Raw genomic sequence first — 27,465 nt, 5'->3', positions numbered from 1 at the left:
GGAACTGCTGTGGGAGGGTGGGGCTGGATCAGCCGAGGAATTCCAACAACAAGGAAGTTGAGAATCCCAAACCCCAGCTTCATTGTGAAAACTGCTTCCTGGAAGCACACCTAACATCCTGGGAATGCTCAATCTGGTTCTCCTGGCTTGGCATGTGTTGCATCTGCTACATCAAATTGTCACCTGAAAAACTGGTAACTCTTGGTGGATTTTGGGCCAAAAGACTCAGCCAAGCCAAAGAATGGGAAACGAAGGATTTGTCACTCCCAGTAAGTTAAGTAGAACACCATAGATCTTTCCCAAAACAGTGTTGTGGGACCCGTGCCCTTAGCCAGTCAGGTTGCTGCTGCTGCTGCTGCTAAGTTGCGTCAGTCGTGTCCGACTCTGTGCGACTCCATAGATGGCAGCCCACCAGGCTCCGCCGTCCCTGGGATTCTCCAGGCAAGAACACTGGAGTGGGTTGCCACTTCCTTCTCCAATGTGTGAAAGTGAAGTCGCTCATTTGTGTCCGACTCTTCGCGTCCCCACAGACTGCAGCCTACCAGCCTCCTCCGTCCATGGGATTTTCCAGGCAAGAGTACTGGAGTGGGTTGCCATTGCCTTCTCCAGCCAGGCAGGTTAGGGAGAGGCAGATGGAGCCTTTTGCCTGGAAAGTCCATGAACTCCCTATAGACACCAGACTCTCAGTCTGCGTTAGTTGCTGACCCTAGTGTAGGCCATGAAGGCTGCTAGCTGTGTGGACCTCACATCCATGGACTCGTGGCAGAGGCCCCAGCATCATGCTAGCCTGCTTCAGCTTTCCCGTTTAGCTCTGTTCCAAGACAGCTTTAGTAGCAGAACGAGACTTGGACCAAACATGGGCCACAGGGCTACATCGTGCTGACCTCCATTCTTCTCATCAGGTGGTCAGAGGAAGCCTGTTATCTGTAATTGTTACTTCTGCTTCTTTGTCCTGCGTCTATCTCTGAATCTGGGCCTTGTCAGGGTAGTGCGGGCCTGAGTATCTGGTGGAGACTTGGATCTGGTCCTGGATAGCATAGCATGGGGCCAGGGGTTGTTGGGTATCTCAGCGTGTTGACGCTAGTCAGAAGTGCTGGCTCTGGAGGCGTTGGTTCCTCTTGAGGCAGGAGGGGGGATACCTGTCCACTGGTGTGTCCCAGCCTCTAGTGGAAGCAAAGATTTGGCTTGTTGCTTGAATGTCCTCATGGGAGTCTCATCCCTGTCCCGACACCACCCTCATAAATGGTCCCCTAGTTGCCTCGCTCTCGGCACGACCCTAGTTGAAACTGCAGCTCAGGGGCCCTGCACCTGTTCTGTCCCCTTTGTGTCCTACTTTTTGGGTGCTTGTGTTCTGAACCATGCCGCCCTCAACATACTGAGGTGGGTGGCTGCACTGGGCAGCAAGAAGGGCTGACCCAGAGCCAGAGCTTTGCGACAGGAACTCATCCTGTCTTGTCTCTGAGGCCTCCTGCAGAGAGACTTCAGGCCTTGAGGACGGGAGGGTCAGGGTGACCCAGGTCTCATTTACCCAAGTGTACAGGTGCCCTGATCCCTGAGCTCTCACCGCTGTTCCCACTCCACAGAAGCTAGGTGGTCTGCCAGGTCACTTGGGGGAAGCCCCCAGACCTGACTCCCATCCCCACCCGGCTCCTCTGCTCCCCACTCTGAGTCTCCTAGCTGCCCCCTTCTCAGAAAGCGGCTCTTGATGCTTGCCTGAGAGCCTGGGACCTCCTGCCTGGCATGTGCTCACACTACTTCCTGAGCTGTGACCTCTCTTCCCACCAGGTTTGGCTTTGAAATCTGCCTCTGGAGGCCTCCAACTTCACTTCCTGGCCTGAAGCTTGCCCTGGGCACCCTTCCCATTTGGCACATGTAACCTCCCCCACTATGTTTGCTTCTGGCTCCAAGTGTCCACGTGAGTGCGGATGTACTTGAAGCAAGGCCAGGCATGACCTCACATCTGTATTCACTGGACCTTGGAAGATACACAGCAGTGGGGAGGGTGTGGTCTGCAATCCTGTGTCGAAACAGCGTTAGCCTGCTTACAGCTGGCGCAGCCCTGTGGGGACATCACAAAGGCACTGCCACTGCCACCTCAGAGCCCATACAGGCACCCTGTGATCCAGGAGGTCAGTGGTCAGGGAATATCGTGGGCAGGCCTGGGGTGGAGACCAAAACTGGGTCCCCAAGCTGCCCGGGAACTTGTGAGGCCCTCCAGAAAGCACCAGCCTGGGAGGTTTGTGGAGAGGCAAAGACAAGCATATCCACAGCTGGACACTGCAGTCAGGGGTACATTTAGCTGCTCTGAGGACCTCCTGGGTTGAGGGGGCAGGTTTTGAGATAGACTCAAGCCACATAGGATGTTATGGGGTGTGTAAGGATGCTTTGGTCAGAAGAAAGACAGGTGGGCTGAGTGACCAGGGGCGTAGATTGTCTCCACCTCTCCAGCCCTCAGCTTCCTGGCCTGTGAGCTGGGGCAGTGAGCACAAGGGTGAGGTCTCCAGGTTGAATGCTTCAGAAACATCCAAGTTGTTTTCTTAGCTTTATTGAAGTATAAGTGAAATACAATAAATTGAATATATTTAAAGTATTCAAGTTTTCCCTGGTGGCTCAGTGGTAAAGAAATTTGCCTGCTAATGCAAGAGACAGAGGTTCAGCCCCTGGTCCAGGAAGATCCGACGTACCACATAGCAACTAAGCCTGTGTACCACAACTCTTGAATCTGTGCTCTAGACAAGTTTTCATATGGGTGCATACTCATGAAGTAGACAGTGTAATTGAAATAATGACGGTATTCGTCATCCCCACATGTTTCCTCATCCCTATTTGTAATTTCTTTCCTCCTCATCTGCAGGCAACAACGATATATACATTTGTTTGCATTTTCTAGTTTTACATAAATGGAATCATACAACACATACTGTATTTTTGGTGTGAGAGGTGTCTGTGTTAATGTGTGTGTCAATAGCTGTCCCTTTTGGTTGTGGAGTGGTATTCCATTGTGCGGCTATACCACATTTTTAAAAAAATCTACTTTCCTATTGATGGTCATTGGGCTGTTTTGAGTTTGTTTTGTTTTGGTTGTTACAGATACATAGATTACTGTATGTATCTATACAAAGATACATACTTGGATTTCTCTTGGGTAAATACCTAAGAGTGGATGGCTGTGCCATAGGTCAGATATATGCTTAACTTTTTAAGAATCTGCCAGATTCTTTGCCAAGATGGTTGTACCATTTACATTCCCCATCAGCAGTGTAGGAGAACTCTAATTGCTTCCCACTCATCCAGCCTTGGTAGGTAGGATCAGACATTTTAATCTTCAGTATTCTAGTAGATATGTTGTGGTTAACTCATTTAATTATTATTTGCATTTCCCTTGAGATAAGTCCTGGGTGTTCATTGGAAGGACTGATGTTGAAGCTGAAACTCCAATACTTTGGCCACCTGATGCGAAGAGCTGACTCATTGGAAAAGACCCTGTGCTGGGAAAGATTGAGGGCAGGAGGAGAAGGGGACGACAGAGGATGAGATGGTTGGATGGCATCACCGACTCGATGGACATGAGTTTGGGTGAACTCCAGGAATTGGTGATGGACAGGGAGGCCTGGCGAGCTGCAGTTCATGGGGTTGCAAAGAGTCGGACATGACTGAGCGACTGAACTGAACTGTCACTTAATATGTTCAGCACCTTTTCATATGATTCTTTCTCATACGTGTATCTTCTCAGGTGATGTATTTGTTCAGTTCTTCTGCCCATTTTTTAAAATTAATTTTCATTGAAGTATAGTTGTTTGCCAATTTTTTTTGAAAGAAAAATCAGTTACATTTTTAAACATCAGAGTTTATTGTATAGTTTATTAAGTACTTTTGTCACAAGTGGCTTAAATAAATCTGATTAGTATTTGGGATGTAACATTTTTTAATGAGTAGAGGAATATAGGACTATTAGGACAAATCTCCCTGTCATGAGATTTGTGACCCACTCATTTATCAGCAGCCCCTCAGATATGCAGATGACACCACCCTTATGGCAGAAAGTGAAGAGGAACTAAAAAGCCTCTTGTTGAAAGAGGAGAGTGAAAAAGTTGGCTTAAAGCTCAACATTGAGAAAACGAAGATCATGGCATCTGGTCCCATCACTTCATGGCAAATAGATGGGGAAACAGTGGAAACAGTCAGACTTTATTTTTATGGGCTCCAAAATCACTGCAGATGGTGACTGCAGCCATGAGATTAAAGGACGCCTACTCCTTGGAAGGAAAGTTATGACCAGCCTAGACAGCATATTAAAAAGCAAAGACATTACTTTGCCAACAAAGGTCCATCTAGTCAAAGCTATGGTTTTTCCAATGGTCATGTATGGATGTGAGAGTTGGACTGTGAAGAAAGCTGGGCACCGAAGAATTGATGCTTTTGAACTGTGGTGTTGGAGAAGACTCTTGAGAGTCCCTTGGACTGCAAGGAGATCCAACCAGTCCATTCTAAAGGAGATCAGTCCTGGGTGTTCATTGGAAGGACTGATGCTGAAGATGAAACTCCATTACTTTGGCCACCTCATTCGAAGAGTTGACTCATTGGAAAAGACCCTGATTCTGGGAGGGATTGATGGCAGGAGGAGAAGGGGACGACAGAGGATGAGATGGTTGGATGGCATCACTGACTCGATGGGCATGAGTTTGAGTGAACTCCGGGAGTTGGTGATGGACAGGGAGGCCTGGCATGCTGCGATTCATGGGGTCACAAAAAGTCGGACATGACTGAGTGACTGAACTGAACTGAACTGAACATGGTATTCTTCTTTCATGTTAAGACAAGAAGAGGCATAAACTTTCTGTTGCCCAATTTTAATTGGATTATTTTTCTTACTGAGCTTATATTCCAGATCTTAGTCCTTAATAAAAAAGATGTGTGATTTGCAAACACTTTTTCCCAGTCTATCACGTCATTCTCTTACCTGTCTAACAGCATAAGCTTATAGTTTTGGAGTCCAGATTACCAGTTTCTCCTTCTGTAGGTCATGTCCAAAGTCACAGACATTTTCTTTTGTTTTCCCCTGGAAATCTTATACTTTTAATGTTTAAACCTATGATCTGTTTTAAATTAATTTTCCTATATGTTGTAAGGTATGGGTGGTAGTTCATTTTTTAATATAAGGATATTCATTTACTTCAGCACCATGTATTAAAAGATTATCCCTTATCCACCAAATTGCCTTTGTACCTTTGTCAAGTCAGTTGGCCGTACATAAGAGTCTATTTCTGGATTCTCTATTCTGTTCAGTACCGCTGTTTGTCTGTCTTTATGCTGGTAGTATGCCCGGTATTTTGGTCATCTGATGTGAACCACCGACTTCACTGGAAAAGTCCTTGATGCTGGGAAAGATTGAGGGCAGAAGGAGAAGAGGGCATTAGAGGATGAGATGGCAGGATGGCATCACCAATACAATGGACATGAACTTTGGCAAACTTCAGCAAATGTTGAGGGACAGGGAGGTCTGGCATGCTGCAGTCCATGAGGTCACAAAGAGTTGGACACGACTGGGTGACTGAACAGCAGCAATATTCTCTTAATTACTATAGCTTTATAATGTTGAAATCAGCTAGTTAGTCCTCCTGCTTTGTTTTTCTTTTTCAAAGTGATTATGATTGTTCTAGGTCCCTTAGCTTTCCATACAAATTTTAGAATGAGATGGTCAATTTCCACCAGAAAGAAATGCTGGAATTTTGATTGTCATCATGATGAATTAAAAGATCCATTTGTGGAGAATTGATATCTTAACAATATTGAGTCTTTTGGCCCATGAATAAATATATCTCTATTTTTTAATTTCTCTCAGCAGTATTCTGTGGCTTTTAATGTATAGGTCTTGTATATCTTTTGCCAGACTTAAGTATAAACATTTAATACAGTTGATGCTGTTGTAAGTAGTGTTTAAATTTTTTTCATTTTCCGATTGTTTAGTCCTAAACAAATACAGAAATAAGATTTGATTTTTATATAGTAATCTTGTGTCTTGCAGCCTAGCCGATCTCACTTATTAGTTCTAGTAACTTTGTAGATTTCTTTGGATTTTCTATACAGACTATTGTGTGATGTCTAAGTAAAGATGGTTTTACTTCTTCCTTTCCAGGCTAGATCCCTTTGATTTTTCTTGTTTCATGGCACTGTAGGCTGAGAACTTAAAAAGTGCAGTGTTGACCAGAGCAAGGTGACTGTTTTTCATCATTAAATAATGTTAGCTGACAGATGTTTAGAAGATGTCATCAGGTTGAGGGTGCTCCCTTCTGTTTGCTGAGACTGCTTACAGGGATGAATGTTGAATTTTGTCAGATTTTCCTGCAGCTTTTGAGATGATCCCATAGATTTTTTTTTTGTCTTAATATACTCAAGTACATTTATTTTTTTTCTTCTAATGATTGTCAATCAATATTACATTCTTTGGATAAGCCCCTCTGTATCATAATTCCTTACCCTTTTTATATATTGGTGGATTTTTATACTGTCTTTGGTTTAAAGCTGGTCTCATAAAGTCAAGTGGGAAGTTTTCCTTGCTTTTCAGTTTTCTGGATGAATCTGTGTATGTTGGATTTATGTCTTTCTTAAACGTTTGGTAGAATTCATCAGTGAAGCCCAGAATGTTCTCTCTGTGGTTTTAAACTACAAATTCACTTGCCTTAGTAGATTTGGGACTATTCAGGTTATCCATTTCTTCTTGAGTGGGCTTTGGTAATTTTTATCTTTCAAGGAATTTTTCCATTTCATCTGTCATATTTATTGGCATCAAACTATTCATGATATCCCTTATTCTTCTTAATACCTGTGGTGCTCCCTCCACCTACCCCTACCTCAGTTATTCTGGATATAAGTGTATCCATTTGATTAACGTTTTTTAAAGAACTTGCTTTTGATTTATCTATTTTTTTTTTTCTATTTCATTGATTTCTACTCTGATCCTTATTATTTCTGTTTTTTCCTTTGAATTTCATATGCTCCTTGTTTCTTGTTTCTGCTTTTACTTTTTTACTGAGGAGAAACATATAGAGCACAAATCATAAGCGTGAACTTTCACATGCTGAACACGCCTACATTATGAGCACCCAGATCAAGAATCGACACATCTTTAGCTCCAGAAGCCTCTTTCAAGGGCCCTCCCCCAACCCAAGGGACCACTGCCTCTTTACCAGCTGAGTTGTGTATATAAACGGAATCATACAGTATATCTCTTGTGTCTGACTTCTTTCACCCAATGTTGTATGAGATTCGTCTATGTTGTTTAAATAACAGCAATTTACTCATTTTCATTTCTGTGTAGTATTTGTAATGTGACTATATCATAATTTTTCCTTCTGTTGACAGAACTTGGGAACTTTCTGGCTTGAGTCTTTTTGTAAATGATGCTCCTATAAACATGCAGGGTCGTGGAACAGATGTGTGCTTAGTGTTAGTAGATAATAGTTTTCCTGAGTGGTTGTGCCAGTTACGCTCCCGCTACCAGAAGATCAGAGTTCATGAGGGTTTCAGGCAGGGTGTACACAATATGTGTTCCAGACACCATCGTGCTGTCCAGTGTTTGTTGAGCAGCCGAGTGAGTGAATACACAAGCACACAGCTGAAAGGAGAGGCAGTTCTCACTGGGGTTGGCTCAGCTCTAATCAGATACCATGTGGGCCCAAGACTAGCCAAATACAAGAAACAGCTCCTTCCTTAAGGAACACACAGCCTATAAGGAGGGTTTAAAACCATGCTCCAGTGGGGTTTATAGGGTCTGTGTTCAGTACAGAACTTGTGTCTGGGAGGTGAGAAACACGGTAGCCCTCAGGCAGGACTTGAAGGCCTTCATCCCTTGGCCTGTAGAATGCCCAGAGACCATTGGGCAAAGGCCTGGAGGAGTGTTGTCTAGAGAAAACTATGGCATGGTGAGCTGGGGTGAGCATGGGTTTCTTAACAGCTGTGTACATGGGGCTAAGCTCTTAGCCTTGTGAGCCTCAGTCTTCTTATCTCTTAAAAGGGCTTAGCCTCACAGGGCTTTTAGCTGCACCATGAGCTTTGTGCCCAATACCTGGTGTAATTTTTAAGATGGAAGCTGAGGTTATTGATTAGATTGGTAGTTTTTTTTTTAAAACATAGTCATTTAATGCTATAAATATTCTACTAAGTCCTTGCCATAATGGCATCCCGCCAATTCTCATACTCATTTCATTTTCATGTAGTTAAAAATACTTCGTTTCACTTTTGGTTTCTTCTTTGATGTGTTCGTTAGTTGCCAGACATTTAGGGATTTTCTAGAAATCTTTCCATTATTGATTTCTTTTTTAATTTCCTGTGGTCAAAACAAATCTTTGTATGGCCGGAATCCTTCTGGGGTGTGTTTCGTTTACCCAGAGTATGGTCTGTCTGGGTAAATGTTCCATGTGTCCTTGTAAAGAATGAATGTGCTGCTGCTGTTGGGCTGGAGATTCTAGACATGCCAGTTAGATCAGGCTAGTTAATTGTGCGGTTCATGTCTACTGTGTCCTTATTGATGTCCTGTCTCCTTGTCCTATGAAATATTGAGAGGAATAATGAGAGTTGGGTGTTGAACTCTCCCAACTATAATTTTGGATTTGTCTTATTTTTGTTTGTAGTTCTACCAGTTTTTTATTCATATATTTTGAAGCTCTGTTATTAAGTGCATAAATGTTTAGAATTGTAAGGTTCTCTTTGTGACTTAGACTAATTATTATGAAATGATCCTCTTTGTCTCTGATGATATTCTTTGCATTGAAAAATATATAAAAGATATATAAAATACCTACTTTATCTGATATTAATAGAGACATTCCAGCTTTCTTTTGAGGAGTGTTAGTGTGCTTTATCTTCTTCCATGCTTTAACTTAAAACAACTGTAACAGTTTATTAGTATAATTCAATGTACCGTACAATTCACTCAAAATGTACAATTCATTGACTTTTAGTGTATTCAGAGTTGTGCATCTGTCTCCTCAACTAATTTTAGAATATTTTCATTAGCCCCAAAAGATACCTCTTTAACTGTCACCCCCTCCAACCTCGCAACTCCACCCCCTGCCATGGGCAACCATTCGTATGCTTTCGATCTCTAGATTTGCCTGTTTTGGATATTTCATATGCATGGAAGCATACAATATGTGGCCCTTTGCGACTTGCTCTTTTCACATAGCAGAATATTTTCAAGGTTCATGTATGTTGTTCCATGTGTCAGTAATTCATTTCTTTTTATTACCAAATAATACTCCATTGTATGTGTAGACAGTTTTATTTATCCCTTCATCAGTTGGTGGCCATTTGGTTTTTTTCTGCTTATTGGCTATTATGAAGATTTGTGTACAAGTTTTTGTGTGAATGTATATTATCATTTTTCTCGAGTCTGTGCCTAGGAGTGAAATTGCAGAATCATATGGTGATTCTGTGTTTGACTCTCTGAGGATCTACCAGGCTGTTTTCCACAATACCATTTTATATTCCCACTAGCAGTGGGTTCAGTTTTTCCATACCTTCACCAGCACTTGTTATTTTCCTTTAAAAAAATTTTCGATTATACCCATCCTAGTGGGTGTGAGGCGCTATCTTCTTGTGATTTTGACTTTCATTTTCGTATCTGCTGATGGTGAGTGTCTTTTAATAAGCTGATTGGCCATTTTTAAAAATCTTTGGAGACATGTATTCAGGTCCATTGTCCATTTTTTAAATTGATTTGTTTATCTTTTTATTGTTGAGTTATAGGAGTTCTTTATATGTTCTGGATACTAGACGCTTACCAAATACAAAAATTTGAAAACATTTTCTACCATTGTGTAGGTTGTCTTTTCATGTGATAGTATGCTTTGATACACAGATTTAGAATTTTGATGAAGTACAGTTTATCTGTTTTTTTCTTATGTTACTTGTGCTTTTGGTGCTGCAAGGAAGATCCCGTTGGCAACAAGGTCATGAGGATTTACCCACATTTTCTTTTGAGAGTTGTAGTTTTAGGTCTTCCATTTAGATCTCTCATCTATTTTGAGTTAATTGTTATATATGATGTAAGAAAGGGATTCAACTTCATTCTTTTGCGTGTGGGTTTCTATCGGTTCTAGCACAATTTATTGAAAACCTCTTCCTTTTTTTCTTTTTTTGCCCCCCTAATTACTATTTGTTTGCTTAGCTGCACCAGGACTTAGTTGAGGCATGCAGAATCTTCAGTCTTTGTTGTGGCATGCAGGATCTTTAGTTGTGGCATGCAAACTGGTAGTTGGGATTGCCACCCAGGATGTGGCAGGTCCTGCCTAGACACGGATTTGTGCTTTGGTTTTTCCCTGGGACAAGGATGGAGGAAGTAGAGGACAGCAACAGAAATCAGAGAGAGAGAGCTGAGCTGACTTGATTTAAAAAGGAACCTATGTCTTCACAGAGCAAGTTGTCAGTGGCTGGGAGCAGATGAACAAGGCCCACTCTTGGGAGGGAGAGCAGTTACCCTGACCTGACCCTACCCTACTTTATTCAGATAGATAATCAAGTCGCTTTCTACATTTTTATCTTTTATATTACACATAGTCCTGCTCATATACATATGAGCTTTGCTTATATACATAGCTTTGTATGTTTTCCCAGTTGTTTTCTTAGACTGGATTTCTAGACTTCATATTAAATAATAAATTAATGAAAATGTTTGTATTTCTCTCAAGAAATAAAGGCATCATTTTCCTTGCTCTTTAGTAGCCCTCTCTCTTTTTTCCTTCTGTGAGCCAGGAGCCCTGTAAAGAGACAGGGTCTCCCCTTCAGAGGTCCGTATGGGGTGGCCAGTGAGGACCAGGGTAAAAAGACAGGGTCTCCCCCTCAGAGGTCTGCGTGGGGTGGCCAGTGAGGACCAGGGTAAAGAGACAGGGTCTCCCCCTCAGAGGTCCGCGTGGGGTGGCCAGTGAGGATGGGGTCCCTGGGGAGGATGCACACTAGAGGCCTATGTGGGCCGTGTCCTGGCTACTGTGATGACGCAGGGTGGGAGGGAAAGAGAAGCAAAGGTGCTCGCTTGGGGCTGTGACACCTGGATGAACAGGGCATGATGGTGCGTCCAAGCTGGCCGGGACCTGGGGCATGGACTTGGGCAGACCAGCACCAGTTCTGGTTGTACTTTGCTCATGGGGGCTACTCCCTGAGCCACTGCAAGATCCTTTGCTTTTAGAGCCCAAAGCCCTTGCTGGGTCTGGGGGTGGTGGGTCCTCTCCCCTCGGGTATTTTCAGCTCTGTGCCCAGGTCCTGGGCAGGTGGGCAGGGTCTCCCAATTAGGACACATGTGGGGATCAGTTGGCACAAGCTTCACTTGTACCGGGCTTGGGCTCTCACCTTCTCAGGCCTCCCCTGGTATAGGTGTCTTCCAGGATGAGTGAATCAGGATCAATCAAGGGAAGGGCACTGCCTGAACCTTGGTTTCCATATCTGGAGGAGAACCTCAGACCCACCCTAGTGCTGGGGGCTTCCCTGCTGGGACCCAGGACAGGGGTCTGTTTGCTGATGGGGGCCACGCTGGCAGAGACAGTGGCTGGGACCTCCTATCCCTGCCTTGTCCCAGTTCCTCCAGCCACTCCCACCATCCTATCCTACCAGGGCTCCTCATCAGCCCCACCCCCAGATTTTCTGTAACTTCATAGCCCTCATGTCGCACTTGGGTATCTTGCTTCTCCTGTGGGAAAAGTCCCCCCACTTTCCTCTGCATGTCTGGCCACAGGATTGCCTCCAGGCTCTCTCTCAAGAGCATCTCATCCTCTACAGGCATTTGGACAGGCCCACACGAACCATAAGAAGGTGGCTGCAGATGGCGAGAGCCGAGAGGAGAGTCTGATCCAGGAGTCAGCTTCCAAGGAGCAGTACTATGTACGCAAGGTGCTAGAGCTGCAGACAGAGCTGAAGCAGCTGCGCAACGTGCTTGCCAACACGCAGTCGGAGAATGAGCGTCTGGCCTCAGTGGCTCAGGAGCTGAAGGAGGTAACCAGTGAAACTGGGGCCGTTTGCTTGACTCTAGGTGGGTGGTGGGAAAACAAGTAAGTGCTCCCTGGCAGGGGGCGGGGGTCAGGGCCACCCACAGATTGTTTTACCCCAACTTCTTGTGGTCCATGGTGGTCCAGAAAGGTCTGGGGATGGCAGGGTCCCATCTCTGCACTTGGGGTGATGTGCGTCCTGGGTTCCTCATGTGAGCAGTGTAATTATAGTGTCTACCTCCCAGCTTGGGACAATAAAGTCAGAGGGAGGCCACTACAAACAGCTCTGAGGATCAGTTTGGCCCCTAACAGGGGCCTGGCCGTCAGAGGCCTGGGCAGATGGAGGGGAAGGGCAGCCAGTACCCTCTGAGAGAGGTGGGAGGCTGGGCCAGTGTTCCCAAGGTGGGGTGGGGCAGCAGCAGCAGGGGAGCAGCATGACCAGACGTCTACCTGAGCTGTAGTCCTGGCCGTGGCTTTAGGGTACCCTACTGTCAGAATCCCCAAATTCTCATCAGGAAGGGCCTTGTTAACCTCTGTTCTCCATAGGGGTGGGGAGGGGTTGACCAGAACAGCAGATGGTTCTGAGTGGTGGTCAGCTCTGAGGTCGACACCTCAGATGGGATGGTATATGGCAATCAGGGTTCCACAGGGGTGGGAGGGACACTGGCAAGGTTTGGGACAGAGCCCAGGAACTGGCAGCAGTGGGAAGTGGTCATCCATCCTGGTTTGGGATCAGAGGTCACCAAGACTTGTGGGCTGGGGAGGAACTTGGCTTGAATTCAGGAGAAGTGCACGATCTCATATCTTCACACAGGAGCTCTCTGGTTAGGGTGGGGAGAAGGGACTATCAGAGCTGTAGATTTGAGCACCTAAGGGGGAGGCTAGCCTCATGGCCAGCTACGAGCCCTTTTCTAAAAGAGTCAATGCAGATGCTCTCCCCAGCCCAGACTCATTCTGCAGCTTCCCTCTTCCTCAGAGGAGTGGCAGGGGACTTGCTGACTACTGGCTTTGGCGCCAGGAAATGAACTAAGCCAGTCCCACATGCTGCTATTGAAGAACCCGTCTGGTGGGGTCAGGTTTCCTGCCGTTCCTGTTAGTGCTTCTGGAGGAAGCCTTCGACTCCCCACCCCCATACATCCTCAGTACATTTTCTCCTGAGGCCCTGCCTGTGTGCCCCTGATCACTGTCAGGCAGGCACTATGGAGCCATGCCAGGTTCTTGGTTGGAGTGGAGGCTCTCCGTCACCGCCTACTCAGACTAGAGCCCTGGTCAGTGTCCCCACCATTGCTGGCTCTGCCTGTGCTCTGCTGCCATCCCTCTCCAGTTATTCTGCTCGTCTTGGTCCTGCCACTTCTGCCTGAGCTGCTGTGTGGAACCCCTCTGGGGCTATGCCCTGGAGGCCGGCTCCTACAGGAGGCCTGTACTGAGGCTGAGGAGCCTAGATCCTGAGAGCTCAACACTGAGCGCTGCCCCTGAGGAGCACCAGCCTGCACCTGTCTTGGAGTGATCCAGATAAGCAGGCTCTGCACAGTCTCCACAGGAAATGCCCCTTCCACACGCAGGCCTTTCCCTGCTGGTGCCTGCTCCTGCTGCTGTCCAGTTCAGTGACTGAGGGGCCAGCTGTGCTGTGCCCTCTGACCCACCCCCGTCCTTCCACCCTGTGATGTCTGGCTTAGGGGTTCATCCCATGCCCAGCTCTCCAGGAGGAACTTGAGGCCTCGGTCATGTGACACGTATGGCAAACATGCTCAGCGTGGGGGACAATTCAGCTACTCTGTGACTTGTCTTTTGGGTGACCCTGTGGGCATCCAGTTATTTCCTTCATCTCACAGGTTGGGAGATCAAGGTGAAGAAGGTTTGACTGCTCACCCAGGGTCACTGGGTCCTGACCTCTGCACTGTGTGTGAATGGACCCTGCCAGCTTCTGCCCTGGGACATGCCCTGAGGGCCCATTTTGCATATAGTGAAGCAGAGAGAGACCCAAGGATCAGATCCAGCTGACGGATGACAGAGTCAAGTCTTTTGCACATTCCTCAGATTTGCCTTGGGAAGGGGTTGAGAGGGGTGATGAGGGCTGCCTTGAGAAGCAGAACTGTGAGTTGAGGAGGGGGTGGGCATCATCAGCCCAGGGGGTGACCCCTTTAGGTAAAATTAGCATCCCAGTGGACCCTGGCCTTGCTCTCCTGGTGGACTCTGCATGTATCAGGCCCTTCACAGGCCTAAGAGTGAGTGGCAAAGATGTGCCAGGAGAAATCGTATCTGTTACCATCTCCTTTGTCCTGGCTAGGAGCCAGAAATACTTGTTTCTTGCTATGGTGGCATCTGGGCCCCTAGGAACGGCTGAAGGGAAGCCAGGGTTTTGGCCACAAGCTGAAGTGGTGGGTGCTAGATCCGGAGCAGCAGCCCCAGGCACCAGGGGGCTCTCCACTGTGGTGTGGACAGGCCTGTGCAGAAGGACACCTACGCTCCAGATCCAGGGGATTGAGTGGAGAATGTCACGTTGGCAGTCCAGAGTCAAGAGGAATGGCCCTGGGTTTGTAGAGAAAGCAGCAAGGGTAAGGGGTAAAGTCAGGGGTGAGCCCTGCAGCCGAGGAGGAGCTGGAGGGGGCACACAGATGAGTCCCGAGGGAATGGACTCCATAAGGAAATGGAAATTCCTCCCAGGGAGCAGAGCTGGATCCAGCTGGTTCAGATGCGGCATCCAGCAGCCCCCTAGGAGGTCAGATTGGTGAGGGAGGGCCTACAGGGGGTGCTAAGATGGTACCCCGCATACTATCTGGTTTATACCCTGTTGGACCAAGGCCTCCTGTGTCCCTGGTTGCTGTGCATCATCAAGGCTGCTCTTGTCAGGCTCACCTGAGAGAAGGTGCTTCTCTCAATCAAACCCCACAATGGCCAGTGGGAGCTTGTTTGAGCCCTTGGTAGTTGGGTGTGTGCCAGGCAAAGGTTCCCCTGAGGGCAGCGGCAGTGCCCTCACCTGCCACGCCAGCTTGTAGCCTGGGTGCACCTCGCCTTGCTGTCCAGAAGCTCTCCTGCAGACCTGTAAGGGCCCATACTTCCTTTGTCAGCTCCACTGCTATGACAGGAGGCTGTGTTCCAGTTCTGAGTTGAGAAGGTGGAATCTGCCCAGGCCGTGAGGGAAGCTGATCCGAGTTTCTTCACCGCAGCCTGGAGGGCTTTCTAGGTTTGTTAGTCCTGATGTGCAAACCTGTGGGGAGCTGGTGAAGTTTAGACTCTCCTCTTGGCTTCCACTCTGTTGTGTGGTCACGTGAAATCAAGCCGCACATGTTTGAGCACCTCCCCAAGCAGCGTGACTTAGCAGGGAAAGAGGGAGGAGTAGCAGAGAATTCTGGCAGAGGAGTGAGCGTGCGCCCACTAGTGTATTCACAGAGGGCGAGAAGGCAGCTGGAAGCACTGGGACAGGGGCTTGGACAGGGGCTTGGGCACGGCTAGGGGCTCATAGCCACAGCACGCCAAGAGCAGTGGGAGCCAGCGAGGGGATACAGTTCAGTGTTTAAGCAGGGGAAAAACAAGATGAGAGAGCAAAAGCTAATTGTTGTGGGAGCCTGTCCCATCTGACTGGAGGCAGGAAGACCAGTTAGGTAGACTGGTTAGCTGTGGCCAGCCTGTGTGACCTGCAGCAGGGTGGGTTGGTGCTGCGGATGGATGCACAGGGGCCACAGCTTCTCCTCCAGTTACCATCCCTTCCATTCTCAGAGGGGAGACAAGGCCCTGGGAAGTGAGCCAAGGTATGGTTACCCCTCGAGGGCATTCGCTTTCCTGAGCACCTCACATAGCGCCTCCATGTGGAGGCAAGGCTGAGTCACTGCTTCCTCAGCGCAGTCTCCCACACGGGCCCCTCAGCCCTACCCCTGCCTGAGCCAGTCTGAGCCATCTTCACTGCTGATTCCTTGCTGCTTCTCCAGGTGTGCTTCTGTCTGGGTGACAGCACACTTGCAGTACAGATGTTTGGTGGCTCCCCAGGGGCATACGTGCCAAGTGAGTGAAGTCACCTGTCTGGGACTGCCCCTTGGCAGCTTTCTGGTGGGGGCAACCACAGCACCCTGCCATGAGAGGTGGGTCACCTGGCACAGTGTTGACAGCGCTGGGGGCTCCTCTTCCACTTCACTTAGCTCTGTCGGGTGCTCTGGGCTCTCCTGTGTCTTCAGGGTTCATCTCCCATGCCCGACCCCAGCTTTCAGTGGGATAAGACCAAAACCTGTGTTCATTTCTTGTGACTGCTGTGACAGATTACCACAAACTGAGGGCTGAAGACAACAGAAAATCAAGGTGTCAGCAGGGATGGCTTCTTCTGGAGGCTGTGCAGGAGAGTCCTTCCTGTGCCTCTGCCAGCACCTGGCAGCCTCTGGGAGTCCTTGTGTTCTAGTCTTTGCCTCCGTCTTCCTGTGGCCTTCTCCCTGGGTGTCTCCAACTCTCCATCTTGGAAGGACACCAGCCCTTGGATTTGTGCCCACTCTAATCCCCTATTACCTCATCTTAACTTGGGTGTATCTGCAAAGGCCCTATTTCCAAGTCAGATCCCATTCACCCCTTCCAGGGCTTATCATTTCAGCATATCTTTTGAGGGAACACAGTTAAAACCCATAACATTCTACCCTCTGGCCTTCAGGATTTATATATTTTCCGTGTGAAATAGATTCGTCTCATTCCCAGAAGTCTTAGCCCATTCCAGCATCAACTCTTCAAATCCCTTATCACATCTCAAATTCACTAAATTAGGAAAGGCTGACACTTTGAGATGGTCCATCCTGGGGTGAAATTCCTCCCTGTGCAAATTATGTGCTTCCAGAATACAATGTTAGGATAGGCAAAGGAGAGTTACTCTTATTCCAGAAGGGAGAAGAGGAAAGAATAAAGGGGCTGCAGGTCCCAGAAAGTAAGAAGCCGCGCATTTCAGGGCCTGAGAACAGTCTTTGTTGGCCCCCTCCTCTGACTCCTGGAACCCAGGGAGCAGTGGGCCTGCTGGCCTCCCAGCCGGGTGGCTGAGTTGTAAGCCATACCCTTGGTGCTGTCTCCAGAAAAATGCTTTCTCATTTTTTTGCAATAAGGACAAGCTGAGCGTTTTCCACATCTTCAAGTTCTAGTTCTGTTTTGCTTACAATTATTTCTTCGGTTTCTGTCTCCTTTCCCACTTTGCTATAAGCAACAAGGAGAAACCAGGCTGTACTTCTAACCTTCTGCTTCAGAATCTCCCAGGCTGTTCATCCATCTTCCTCGCTTACTAATTCTGCTTTCCACACAGCACTGGAATACAGCTCAGCTGGGTTTTCTGCCACGTTACAGCAAGCCTTTCTGCCATTCCTCATTCCCTCCTAAGGCCTTAGAGGGAGCACCGCTAGCATTCACATCTCTCCTAGTGTTATTTCATGATAGTCCATGCATCCCCTGAGACAATGGACTGTTTCTCTATGACTCCTCTCTGACCCTCACCAGAGTCACCTGAAACAATTACTTTTTTTTACCAATAGTCTCAAGGCAGTCTGGCCTTTTCCTGTCCTGCTCTCTAAGCTCTTCCAGCCTGTGGCCATCCCCAGCTCCATGGCCACTTCCACATTTTTGGGTATTTGTTACAGTGGCATCTTTTTCCTGGTATTAAACCTAAATTGGTATATTTGGTTTTTGGGGCCACCATATTAGATTGCCACAAGCAACAAGATTTTATTCTCTTAAGTTTTCTGTATCTGAAATAAAAGTGCTGTCAGGACCATGTTCCACGTGGAACCTTTCCAGCTTCTGGGTGGCAGCAACCCGCAGACCCTTGTCTTGTGTTCACATTGCTCCAGGCTCTGCCTCTGCCATCACCTCCTCCTGTGCAGGCTCTGCAGGTCTGACAGGACTGGGGCATTACTCCCATGTCCACCCTGGCCTTCCTTGGGGCCGCAGGCCTTTCCTGGGGATTGGGCTGCGACCTGGCTAAATGTCTTGCCCATTCCTCTGGGGAACGATACAGACCAGCTTTGGAGCACTCCTGTGCAGGGTGGTGCTCCCTCCCTGTGCCTGAGCTCCAGCCGCACTATGATGGGGCTTCTGCAGTGTAGAGTGCTAACTTCTCTGCAGTCCAGATCCCCAGACCTGACCTCAGGATAGCACCCCTCCTTGCCTCATCAGGGCCTCCCTCAGCAGCAGCTGACACCAGCTGGCAATGTGTGTGCTGTACGTGGGCAACTTTAGGGAGCCTCAGTGAACAACACAAAGCCTAGAGCAGCACCCAGCACAGTCCGTACTCAGTATTGAAGGAAGGGGTCATGCCCCTAGGGTTGCCGGAGCGGTGCCAGTATGGAGACAGCGCCAGTGAAAGGGTTTTTGAGCCATGCAGAGAGACCACACATTGTCCAGGTTCATTTCTGTGAACGCCAAGAAAAGGCAGATTCACAGACTGAAAGCATATTGGTGGTTGCTGATTGGTGTGTGGTTTCTTTCTAGGGTAATGAAAATGTTCTAGAATAGGTAATGGTGCACAGCTATGAATAAACTATAACCTTGGAATTGTACACTGTCAGTGGGTGACCTTTATGGGACGTGAATCATATCTCAATAAAAAACAAAAATGGTTCTCCTGTGCAGGCAGACTGTGCTAGGGTGCAGCTCAGCAGAGGCTTCCGGTACAGCCTGGGCGCACAGGTTCTGGGGTGCAGATGGCTTCGACTAGGCAGTCAAGCTGGCCCGTGGTCTTGTCTCCCCCTCTGTCCTTTTTCTGTCTACTTTAGGACCACTTGTTTCATTGAGGAGAGCTGTTAAGTTTTAAGTAAAGTCCATTTACATTTTTCATTGACCAACAGCTCCCACTTGCTGCCCCTGTTTCACCATCTTAACTCCTATGTCTTCCCATACTGAGCGGGCAGTTTTTTTTTTTTTTAATTGGAGCATAATTGCTTTACAGTGCTGTGCTGGTCTCTGCTGTAGAAAAACATGAATCAGTCATAATTTTATATATATATCCCCTTCCTGGTGAGCCTCCCTCCCCATCCCACTCCTCTAGGTTGTCACAGAGCACCAGGCTGGGCTCCTTGTGATACACAGCACTTCCCCACCAGTTTCCTATTTACACATGATATTGTATGTATGTCAATGCTGCTTTCTCAGTTTGTCTTACCCTCTGTTTCCCCTGCTGAGTCCATGAGTCTGTTCTCTGTGTCTGTATCTCCATTTCTTCTCTGTAAATAGGTTCATCATTATTATTTTTCTAGATTCCTTGTATATGTATTAATATACAATATTTGTTTTTCTCTTTCTGACTGACTTCACTCTGTAACAGGTTCTAGGCTCATCAGCCTCTCTACAACTGACCCAAATGTGTTCCTTTTTATGGCCAAGTAATATTCCATTGCATGTATATGTTCCACATCTTTTCTGTTCGTTCATCCGTTGATGGACATCTAGGTTTCTTCCATGTCCTGGCTGTTATAAATAGTGCTGCAGTGATCACTGGGGTACATGTGTCTTTTTGAATTGTGTTTTTCTCAGAGTGTATGCCCAGTAGTGGGATTGCTGGGTCATAGGGTGGTTTTATTCCTGGTTAGTTAGGGAATCTCCACACTGTTCTCCATAGTGGCTGTATCAGTTTACATTCCCAACAGTGCAGTAGGGTTCCTTTTTCTCCACATCCTCTGTAGCATTTATTGTTTGTAGTTTTTCTGATGATGGCCATTCTAATTGGTATGAGGTGATATACATCATTATAATTGTCATTTGCATTTCTCTAATGATGAGCAGTGTTCAACTTCTTTTCATTATTGGCCATCAGCAGGGAGATCAAACCAGTCAATCTTAAAGGAAATCAATCCTGAATATTTTATTGGAAGGACTGATGCTGAAGCTGAAGCTCCAATACTTTGGCCACCTGATGCGAAGAGCCGACTTAATGGGAAAGACCCTGATGCTGGGAAAAAATGATGGAAAAAGAAGAAGAGGGGGCAGCAGAGGATGAGATGGTCAGATACCATCACTCTCAGGGATACTGTGAAGGATAGGGGAGCCTGGCGTGCTGCAGTTCATGGGATTGCAAGAAGTCGGACACAACTTGGCAACTGAACAACTTGGAGAATGTCTTTTTTGGAGAAATGTCTGTTTAGGTCTTCTGCCCATTTTTTTGATTGGGCTCTTTGTTTTTCGGTATTGAGCTATATGAGCTGCCTATATATTTTAGAGATTAATCCTTTGTCAGTTGCTTTTAAGTTTATTTAGGTTTTATCTGTTTACTTTTGTTTCTGTTTCTATTACTCTAGGAGGTGGGTCAAAGAGGATCTTGCTGTGATTTATGTCAAAGATTATACTGCCTATGTTTTCCTCTGAGAACTTTATAGTTTCTGGCCTTATATTTAAGTCTTTAATCCATTTTGAACTTATGTTTGTGTACGGTGTTAGGAAGTGTTCTCATTTTATTCTTTTACATGTAGCTGTCCAGTTTTCCCAGCACCACTTACTGAAGAGGCTGTCTTTTCTCCATTGTATAGTCTTGCCTCCTTTGTCAAGGATAAGGTGCCCATAAGTGCATGGGTTAATCTCTGGGCTTTCAATCTGTTCCATTGGCCTATATTTCTGTTTTCTATATATGGAAATATATTTCTATATTTCTGTCTTGATGATTGTAGGTTTGTAGTATAGTCTGAGGTCAGGAAGATTGATTCCTCCAGCTCCATTCTTCTTTCTCAAGATTGCTTTGGCTGTTTGGGGTCTTTTGTGTTTCCATACAAATTGTGAGTTTTTTTGTCCTAGTTCTGTGAAAAATACCATTGGTAGTTTGACAAGGACTGTATTGAATCTGTATATTGCGTTGGGTAGTATAGTCGTTTTCATAATATTGATTCTTCCAATCCAAGAACATACTGTTTCTCTCCTCTATTTGTGTGGTCTTTAATTTCTTTCCTCAGTGTCTTATCGTTTTCTGCATACAGGTCTTGTGTCTCTTTGATTAGCTCTAGTAATTTTCTGGTAGCATCCTTCGGATTTTCTGTGTGTGGTATCATGATCATGTCATGTCATCTGCAAACAGGGAGAGTTTTACTTCTTTTCCAATCTGGACTCCTTTTATTTCTTTTTCTTCTCTGATATCCAAAGCACAATTCTTATATATCAATCACTGAGTTAACGAGGACTCTCTAGAGAAGCAGATGGATAGGGGTATGTGTTTTGCAGGGTGCTGGGTCAGGGGGTGGGAGGCAGAGATTTATTGTAGGGAATTGGCTCACTCAGTTGTGGTGGCTGGCAGATCCAAAATCTGCAGGTTATGCCATCTGACTGGAGACCCAGGAAAGAGCTGATGTCGCAGCTACAGTCTGAAGGCTATCTTTTTTTTTTTTTTTAAAGGCCTTCGACTGACTGGATCCACATTTTTACTCAGTGGATCTGTGAGTTTAAATGTTAATCTCATCTGAAAATATACCTGAATGGTGACACCTAGACTGGTGTTTGACCAAATATCTGGAGGCCAGGGCCTAGATAAGCTGACACTAAAATTAATTGTAACAATCAGTTGGGTGGTAAGTAAGGGAAATGGCCAGAGTCAAGGTGTATGTAGAATTTTGTTAGGAAGCAAGTAAGTATGTTTCCTTAGGTTACCGCTCACACTGTGTTATTTTGTTTATTTTTGCCTCTCAGGAGTTTTGCTTTCCTGACAAGCCTTGCATTTCACCAATCAGTAATTTCAGTTCAGTTCAGTCGCAGAGTCGTGTCTGACTCTTTGCAACCCCATGGACTGCAGCACACAAGCCTTCCCTGTCTATCACCACTTCCCGGAGTTTACTCAAACTCATGTCCATAAACTCGTGTCCATTGAGTCGGTGATGCCATCCAACCATCTCATCCTCTGTTGTCCCCTTCTTCTCCTGCCTTCAATCTTTCCCAGCATCAGGGTCTTTTCAAGTGAGTCAGTTCTTCGCATCAGGTGGCCAAAGTGTTGGAGTTTCAGCTTCAACATCAATCCTTCCCATATATATTCAGGACTGATTTCCTTTAGGATGGACTGGTTGGATCTCCTTGCAGTCCAAGGGACTCTTAAGAGTCTTCTCCAACACCACAGTTCAAAAGCATCAATTCTTCAGGCTCTGCTTTCTTTATAGTCGAACTCTCACGTCCGTACATGACTACTGGAAAAACCATAGCCTTGACTAGACGGACCTTTGTTGGCAAAGTAATGTCTGTGGTTTTTAATTGCTGTCTAGGTTGGTCATAACTTTTCTCCCAAGGAGTAAGTATCTTTTAATTTCATGGCTGCAGTCACCATTTGCAGTGATTTTGGAGCCCCCCCCCCCCCGCCCCCCAAAAAAAATCTGACACTGTTTTCACTGTTTCCCCATCTATTTGCCATGAAGTGATGGGACCAGATGCTGTGATCTTAGTTTTCTGAGTGTTGAGCTTTAAGCCAACTTTTTCACTCTCCTCTTTCACTTTCATCAAGAAGCTCTTTAGTTCTTTGCTTTCTGCCATAAAGGTGGTGTCATCTGCATATCTGAAGTTATTGATCTTTCTCTTGGCAATCTTGATTCCAGCTTGTGTTTCCTCCTGCCCAGCATTTCTCATGATGTACTCTGCATGTAAATTAAATAAGCAGGGTGACAGTATTCAGCCTTGACGTACTCCTTTTCCTGTTTGGAACCAGTCTGTTGTTCCATGTCCAGTTCTAACTTGCTTCCTGACCTGCATATAGATTTCTCAAGAGGCAGGTCAGGTGGTCTGGTATTCCCATCACTTTCAGAATTTTCCACAGTTTGTGATGATCCACACAGTCAAAGGCTTTGGCATAGTCAATAAAGCAAAAATAGGTGTTTTTCTGGAACTCTCTTGCTTTTTCAATGATCCAGCAGAGGTTGGCAATTTGATCTCTGGTTCTTTTGCCTTTTCTAAATCCAGCTTGAACATCTGGAAGTTCACAGTTCACGTACTGTTGAAGCTTGGCTTGGAGAATTTTGAGCATTGTCTTACTAGTGTGTGAGATGAGTGCAGTTGTGTGGTAGTTTGAGCATTCTTTCGCATTACCTTTCTTTGGGATTGGAATGAAACTGACCTTTTCCAGTCCTGTGGCCACTGCTGAGTTTTCCAAATGTGCTGGCATATTGAGTGCAGCACTTTCACAGCATCATCTTTCAGGATTTGAAATAGCTTAACTGGAATTCCATCACCTCTACTAGCTTTGTTTGTAGTGATACTTCCTAAGGCCCACTTGACTTCACATTCCAGGATGTCTGGCTCTAAGTGAGTGATTATACATTCGTGATTATTTGAGTCATGAAGATCTTTTTTGTATAGTCCTTCTGTGTACTCTTGCCACCTCTTAATATCTTGTGCTTCTGTTAGGTCCATACCTAACATACCATTTCTGTCCTTTAGAGGGTATCTTTGCATGAAATGTTCCCTTGGTATCTCTAATTTTCTTGAAGAGATCTCTAGTCTTTCCCATTCTATTGTTTTCCTCTGTTTCTTTGCACTAATTACTGAGGAAGGTTTTCTTACCTCTCCTTGCTATTCTTTGGAACTCTGCATTCAAATGGATATACCTTTCCTTTTCTCCTTTGCTTTTCGCTTCTCTTCTTTTCACTGCTATTTGTAAGGCCTCCTCAGACATCAGCGCTGCACAGCCGCTGCTCTGCCTGCGCCCCATGTCATCTGTTGGGTACCTCCTTGGCTCACTTAATGAGGGGACTGCATTGGTCCATTTGCTGGAGATTTGGGTAGTAAGCATTTGTCAGGAGTACTTGATATATGTGATAACTCGTTCCCCTTTTTGTTGTGTTCTTCTTTTCTTATTGGTCCTATTTCACTTCGTCAATCCAACATTGCTTTTCCATGTGTACCTATGTGGAATCATAGAATCTTGTCTGCAAAGTGTATGCATCAGTGGGATCACAAGAAACCTCAGCACCAGCAGAGATGCTGCTGTGTTGGGAGAGGACAGAGTGAGCTCTGGGGCCCAGTGGGTGATGGTGCTTCTAGCCAAGGGGGTGGGCATTAGATCTTTGCAGGTGTGTAGGGGAGGCTGCGTAGAATGTTGGGACAGAGAATGTGAGGAGAGATGGAGAGTTTGCCTCAGAGACAATTCTGCCTCCAGGGGCACCAACCTTGGGCTGCAGCTAATCCTACAATGTATACAATGACTCCAGAATGTTGGCCAAGGAACCCAGGTCCTGGTCCTTGGCACAGAGTAGTAGCTGGTTGAGAATCCCCCACGGTCTTGATTGCACAATTCATGCCAGGTCTGCACTTGCCCGTCTCCGTGCATGTTTGAATCCCCTAGACAACTTGGAGGCAGGGACTTTTTTAATAGAATTATTGAGATAATTCATATCCCTTACAAATCACCCATTTGAAAATATGCTGTTAGTGGATTTTAGTATATTTACAGATTCATGCATCATCCCAAATCAATTTTAGAATATTTCATCACTCCAAGAAGCAACCCCATTAACAGTCACTCTCCTTCCCATCTTCCCCTTGTCCCCGCCCCAGCAACCACTGACCTGCTTTTTCAGTCTCTCTGGGTTTGCTTATTCTCAATATTTCATATAAGTGAAGTCATAAGGTAAGTGAACACCAACACCTCTTTTTTACTCATGTTGTTTTCAAGGTCCATTTGTGTTACAGCATGTGTAGTAACGTCCAGTTGTATAAATATACCGTATATTGTTTATCTCTTCAGTTGGTGGGCATTTGGGTTGTTTCTGCCTTTGCTGTTATGAATAGTGTCTGAACATTCACTCACAAGGTTTTGTGTGGACATGTGTTTTCCTTTCTTTGGAGTGCCTGCTGAGGCCCACTGCTGGGTCAGCTTTAACCCTGTGCTGAACTGTTGAGTATCTGCAGACTGTTTCCACAGCACTGCACCAGTGCATGCTGCCAGGAGCATGTGACAGAGGAACTACTTTAGACCCCATTTTACATATGAAGAAACCAGGGGTCAGAGCTGCTGAGACTCTCTGCTGTTCACCCCCATACCACACAGCTCACGGCCCCAGCTCGTTGTTAGGTGGCTACATTGGACACCACGGCAAGCCTGGGATTCCAAGTCCTGGCTGTGTGGCTACCATGGTGGGCCTGGCTGCACTGAGCTCCTTCTGCCTTTGGAGTGGTGAGACCAACTAGAGCAGGCTTCTCATATCCACCTTCTTCCTGGCAGATCAATCAGAATGTAGAGATTCAACGTGGCCGCCTGCGGGATGACATCAAGGAGTACAAGTTCCGGGAGGCACGCCTGCTGCAGGACTACTCGGAGTTGGAGGAGGAAAATATCAGCCTGCAGAAGCAGGTGTCTGTGCTGAGGCAGAATCAGGCAAGTATCTGGGCTGCACAGATGGGACGGGTAGATTAGCTCTGGGCCACAGCCTGGCCTAACCCTCACTTTGCTGTCTCCATGGTCAGAAGACATTCCCTCCCTCCTTCCGCACTCAGGCTGAGGGTTATATGCCACTGTAGTTCGAGGGTGTGGCAGCAGGGCCCAGCCCCTTCAAGACCAGAAAAACAAAGCCTCCGGCTGTATTGTTGGCTGGCAATTGTCAGCCAGCAAAAATTGGAGGAAAATGGAGGTGATGAAGATGTGAAACCAAGAGATCCCAGAGGCTGGGTGTCTGGCTCCCTCTCATTTCAGGTGCCAACAGGAGACCAGAGATGTCCGTATGCCCTCTGGAACCCTAGAGCTATCAGTGTACCCACTCCTCCCACTGTATCATGTTTTCTAGACTCCTTTGAACCCCATATGGTCCTGGACTTTGGGGTGAAGCCTAGTGACCCTTGAGCAGTATGGAGATGTCCAGGCTGTCATATGATGTTCTCAAGTAACATAAAAATGGGTGGGACGAGTAGGAACACTTCCACCTGGGACAGGTCAGGGACAGGAGGTCTCCTCTCCCCACCTGTGACAGGATGGGGACAGAAGGGTCACCTCCACCTGTGAGAGGACAAGAGGGTCACTTCTGCCTGGGACAAGACACCCAGGCCCTTCAAGGCCTGCCCTTGTCACCTAACTGTCCAAGAACCCCAGCTTCACAGGTTGGGGACTAGGGGGACCTTTATCCCAGAAATCCCCAAACTGGGGACCCGGGTATTTAAATCCAGCATAAGGAAGTGTGGGCCCATATGTTTACGCTGGTAGTAGAACTTCTGACCCTTGGAGCCAGAGGAAGTGGGTCTCCTCCCAGGAACACAGGCACCAGAGCTCCTCCTCTGGCCGCTCGGCAGACTCTGTGACGCTGTGCTCATCTGTGGGTCAAGCATCCTGAGGAGTGGGAAACCAGACCATGAGTGGCACATGGAGTCTGGCCTCTCCCTGGGGTTCCCCTACTCTAGTCCTCAGCCCACAGAGACCCTAATCGACCTGCCTCTGAGTGGTTTACTCCTCGTTTCTTGCACAAATATTGCAGAATAATACCAGTTTGTTTTTAAGTTGCTCATAGGCCCTGACTACCTGCACCAGGCATTGGTTTCTGTCAGTTCTCTCCTTGTCCGCCTGCACATACTGTCCTGGCATGCACAGCTTTGGACTCCACCCCCCTACTTGTACCCGAGCCTTTCTCAGTCAGGGTGGTGTGTGCAGTGAAGGCACATCCCACTCCAGTGAGAGCTTTCGTTCCTTCATTTTGAAATGTGATTAGAAGTGGTGGTCACATTGCACATCTAGATACATATTTTTTGTATCTTAAAAGATTTAATCAACTCTTAGTGATAATGAAGTTTTGTAGGATTTGAAGTCAATATATACTTGGTAGCATTTTAAGTCACCTAACAAATTGGCAGTGTGGGTGTGTTCTGAATTCCAGAGGGCACCTCTGGTGCTGAGCAAGTTGCATGCTTTTGCACTGCTCATGTGTGCACACGTGTCCGAGGCGCGGGCTCAGCATTTCCTGTGTGCACCTCATGCCTGCAACCCTCTGAGTATCCATGTTCTCCCAGTTGTTCAGTCACTACGATGGTGCTTCTTCCCCATCCCATGGGGATAGAAGAGTGTCGACTTCTCTTTTACAGGTGGAGTTTGAGGGCCTCAAACATGAGATCAAGCGTTTGGAGGAGGAAACTGAATACCTCAACAGCCAGCTGGAGGACGCCATTCGGCTCAAGGAGATCTCGGAGCGGCAGCTGGAGGAGGCTCTGGAGACGCTGAAGACAGAGCGGGAGCAGAAGAACAGCCTGCGCAAGGAGCTGTCGCACTACATGAGCATCAATGACTCCCTCTATACCAGCCACCTGCACGTCTCCTTGGACGGCCTCAAGCTTGGTGATGACGCCGAGGCCCTGGCCAATGGCTTCGAGCACGGTGGCCTGGGCAAGGTGCCACTGGACAACAAGACCTCCACGCCCACCAAGGACGGTCTCACCCCACCCCCTCCCAGCCTCGTTTCTGACCTGCTCAGTGAGCTCAACATTTCTGAGATCCAGAAGCTTAAGCAGCAGCTAATGCAGGTGAGCAGGTGGATGGTGCTGGGACCCCACCCCGTTGGGTTTGTGCCACAGCCCTGGGCCTTGGGCCCGTGTGCGCCATCCCCAC

At 46.9% G+C, this 27,465-nt stretch overlaps 1 protein-coding gene across 2 annotated transcripts in view; it reads left to right on the top strand.

The window, feature by feature from the left end:
* BICD2 (BICD cargo adaptor 2) overlaps positions 1 to 27,465 on the top strand; it is a 55,881-nt gene that overhangs the window by 20,672 nt on the left and 7,744 nt on the right. For both annotated transcript variants that reach the window (NM_001206475.1, XM_005210419.5), the window contains exons 2-4: positions 11,770 to 11,982; positions 25,105 to 25,257; positions 26,946 to 27,380. In NM_001206475.1, coding sequence (NP_001193404.1) covers positions 11,770 to 11,982; positions 25,105 to 25,257; positions 26,946 to 27,380 — 801 coding nt within the window. The remainder of the gene's footprint in view (positions 1 to 11,769; positions 11,983 to 25,104; positions 25,258 to 26,945; positions 27,381 to 27,465) is intronic.

Source organism: Bos taurus, chromosome 8 (genome assembly GCF_002263795.3).
Source record: "Bos taurus isolate L1 Dominette 01449 registration number 42190680 breed Hereford chromosome 8, ARS-UCD2.0, whole genome shotgun sequence".
In the NCBI taxonomy this organism is placed as follows: Eukaryota; Metazoa; Chordata; class Mammalia; order Artiodactyla; family Bovidae; genus Bos; species Bos taurus.
This window is presented reverse-complemented; position numbering and strand designations above follow the sequence as displayed.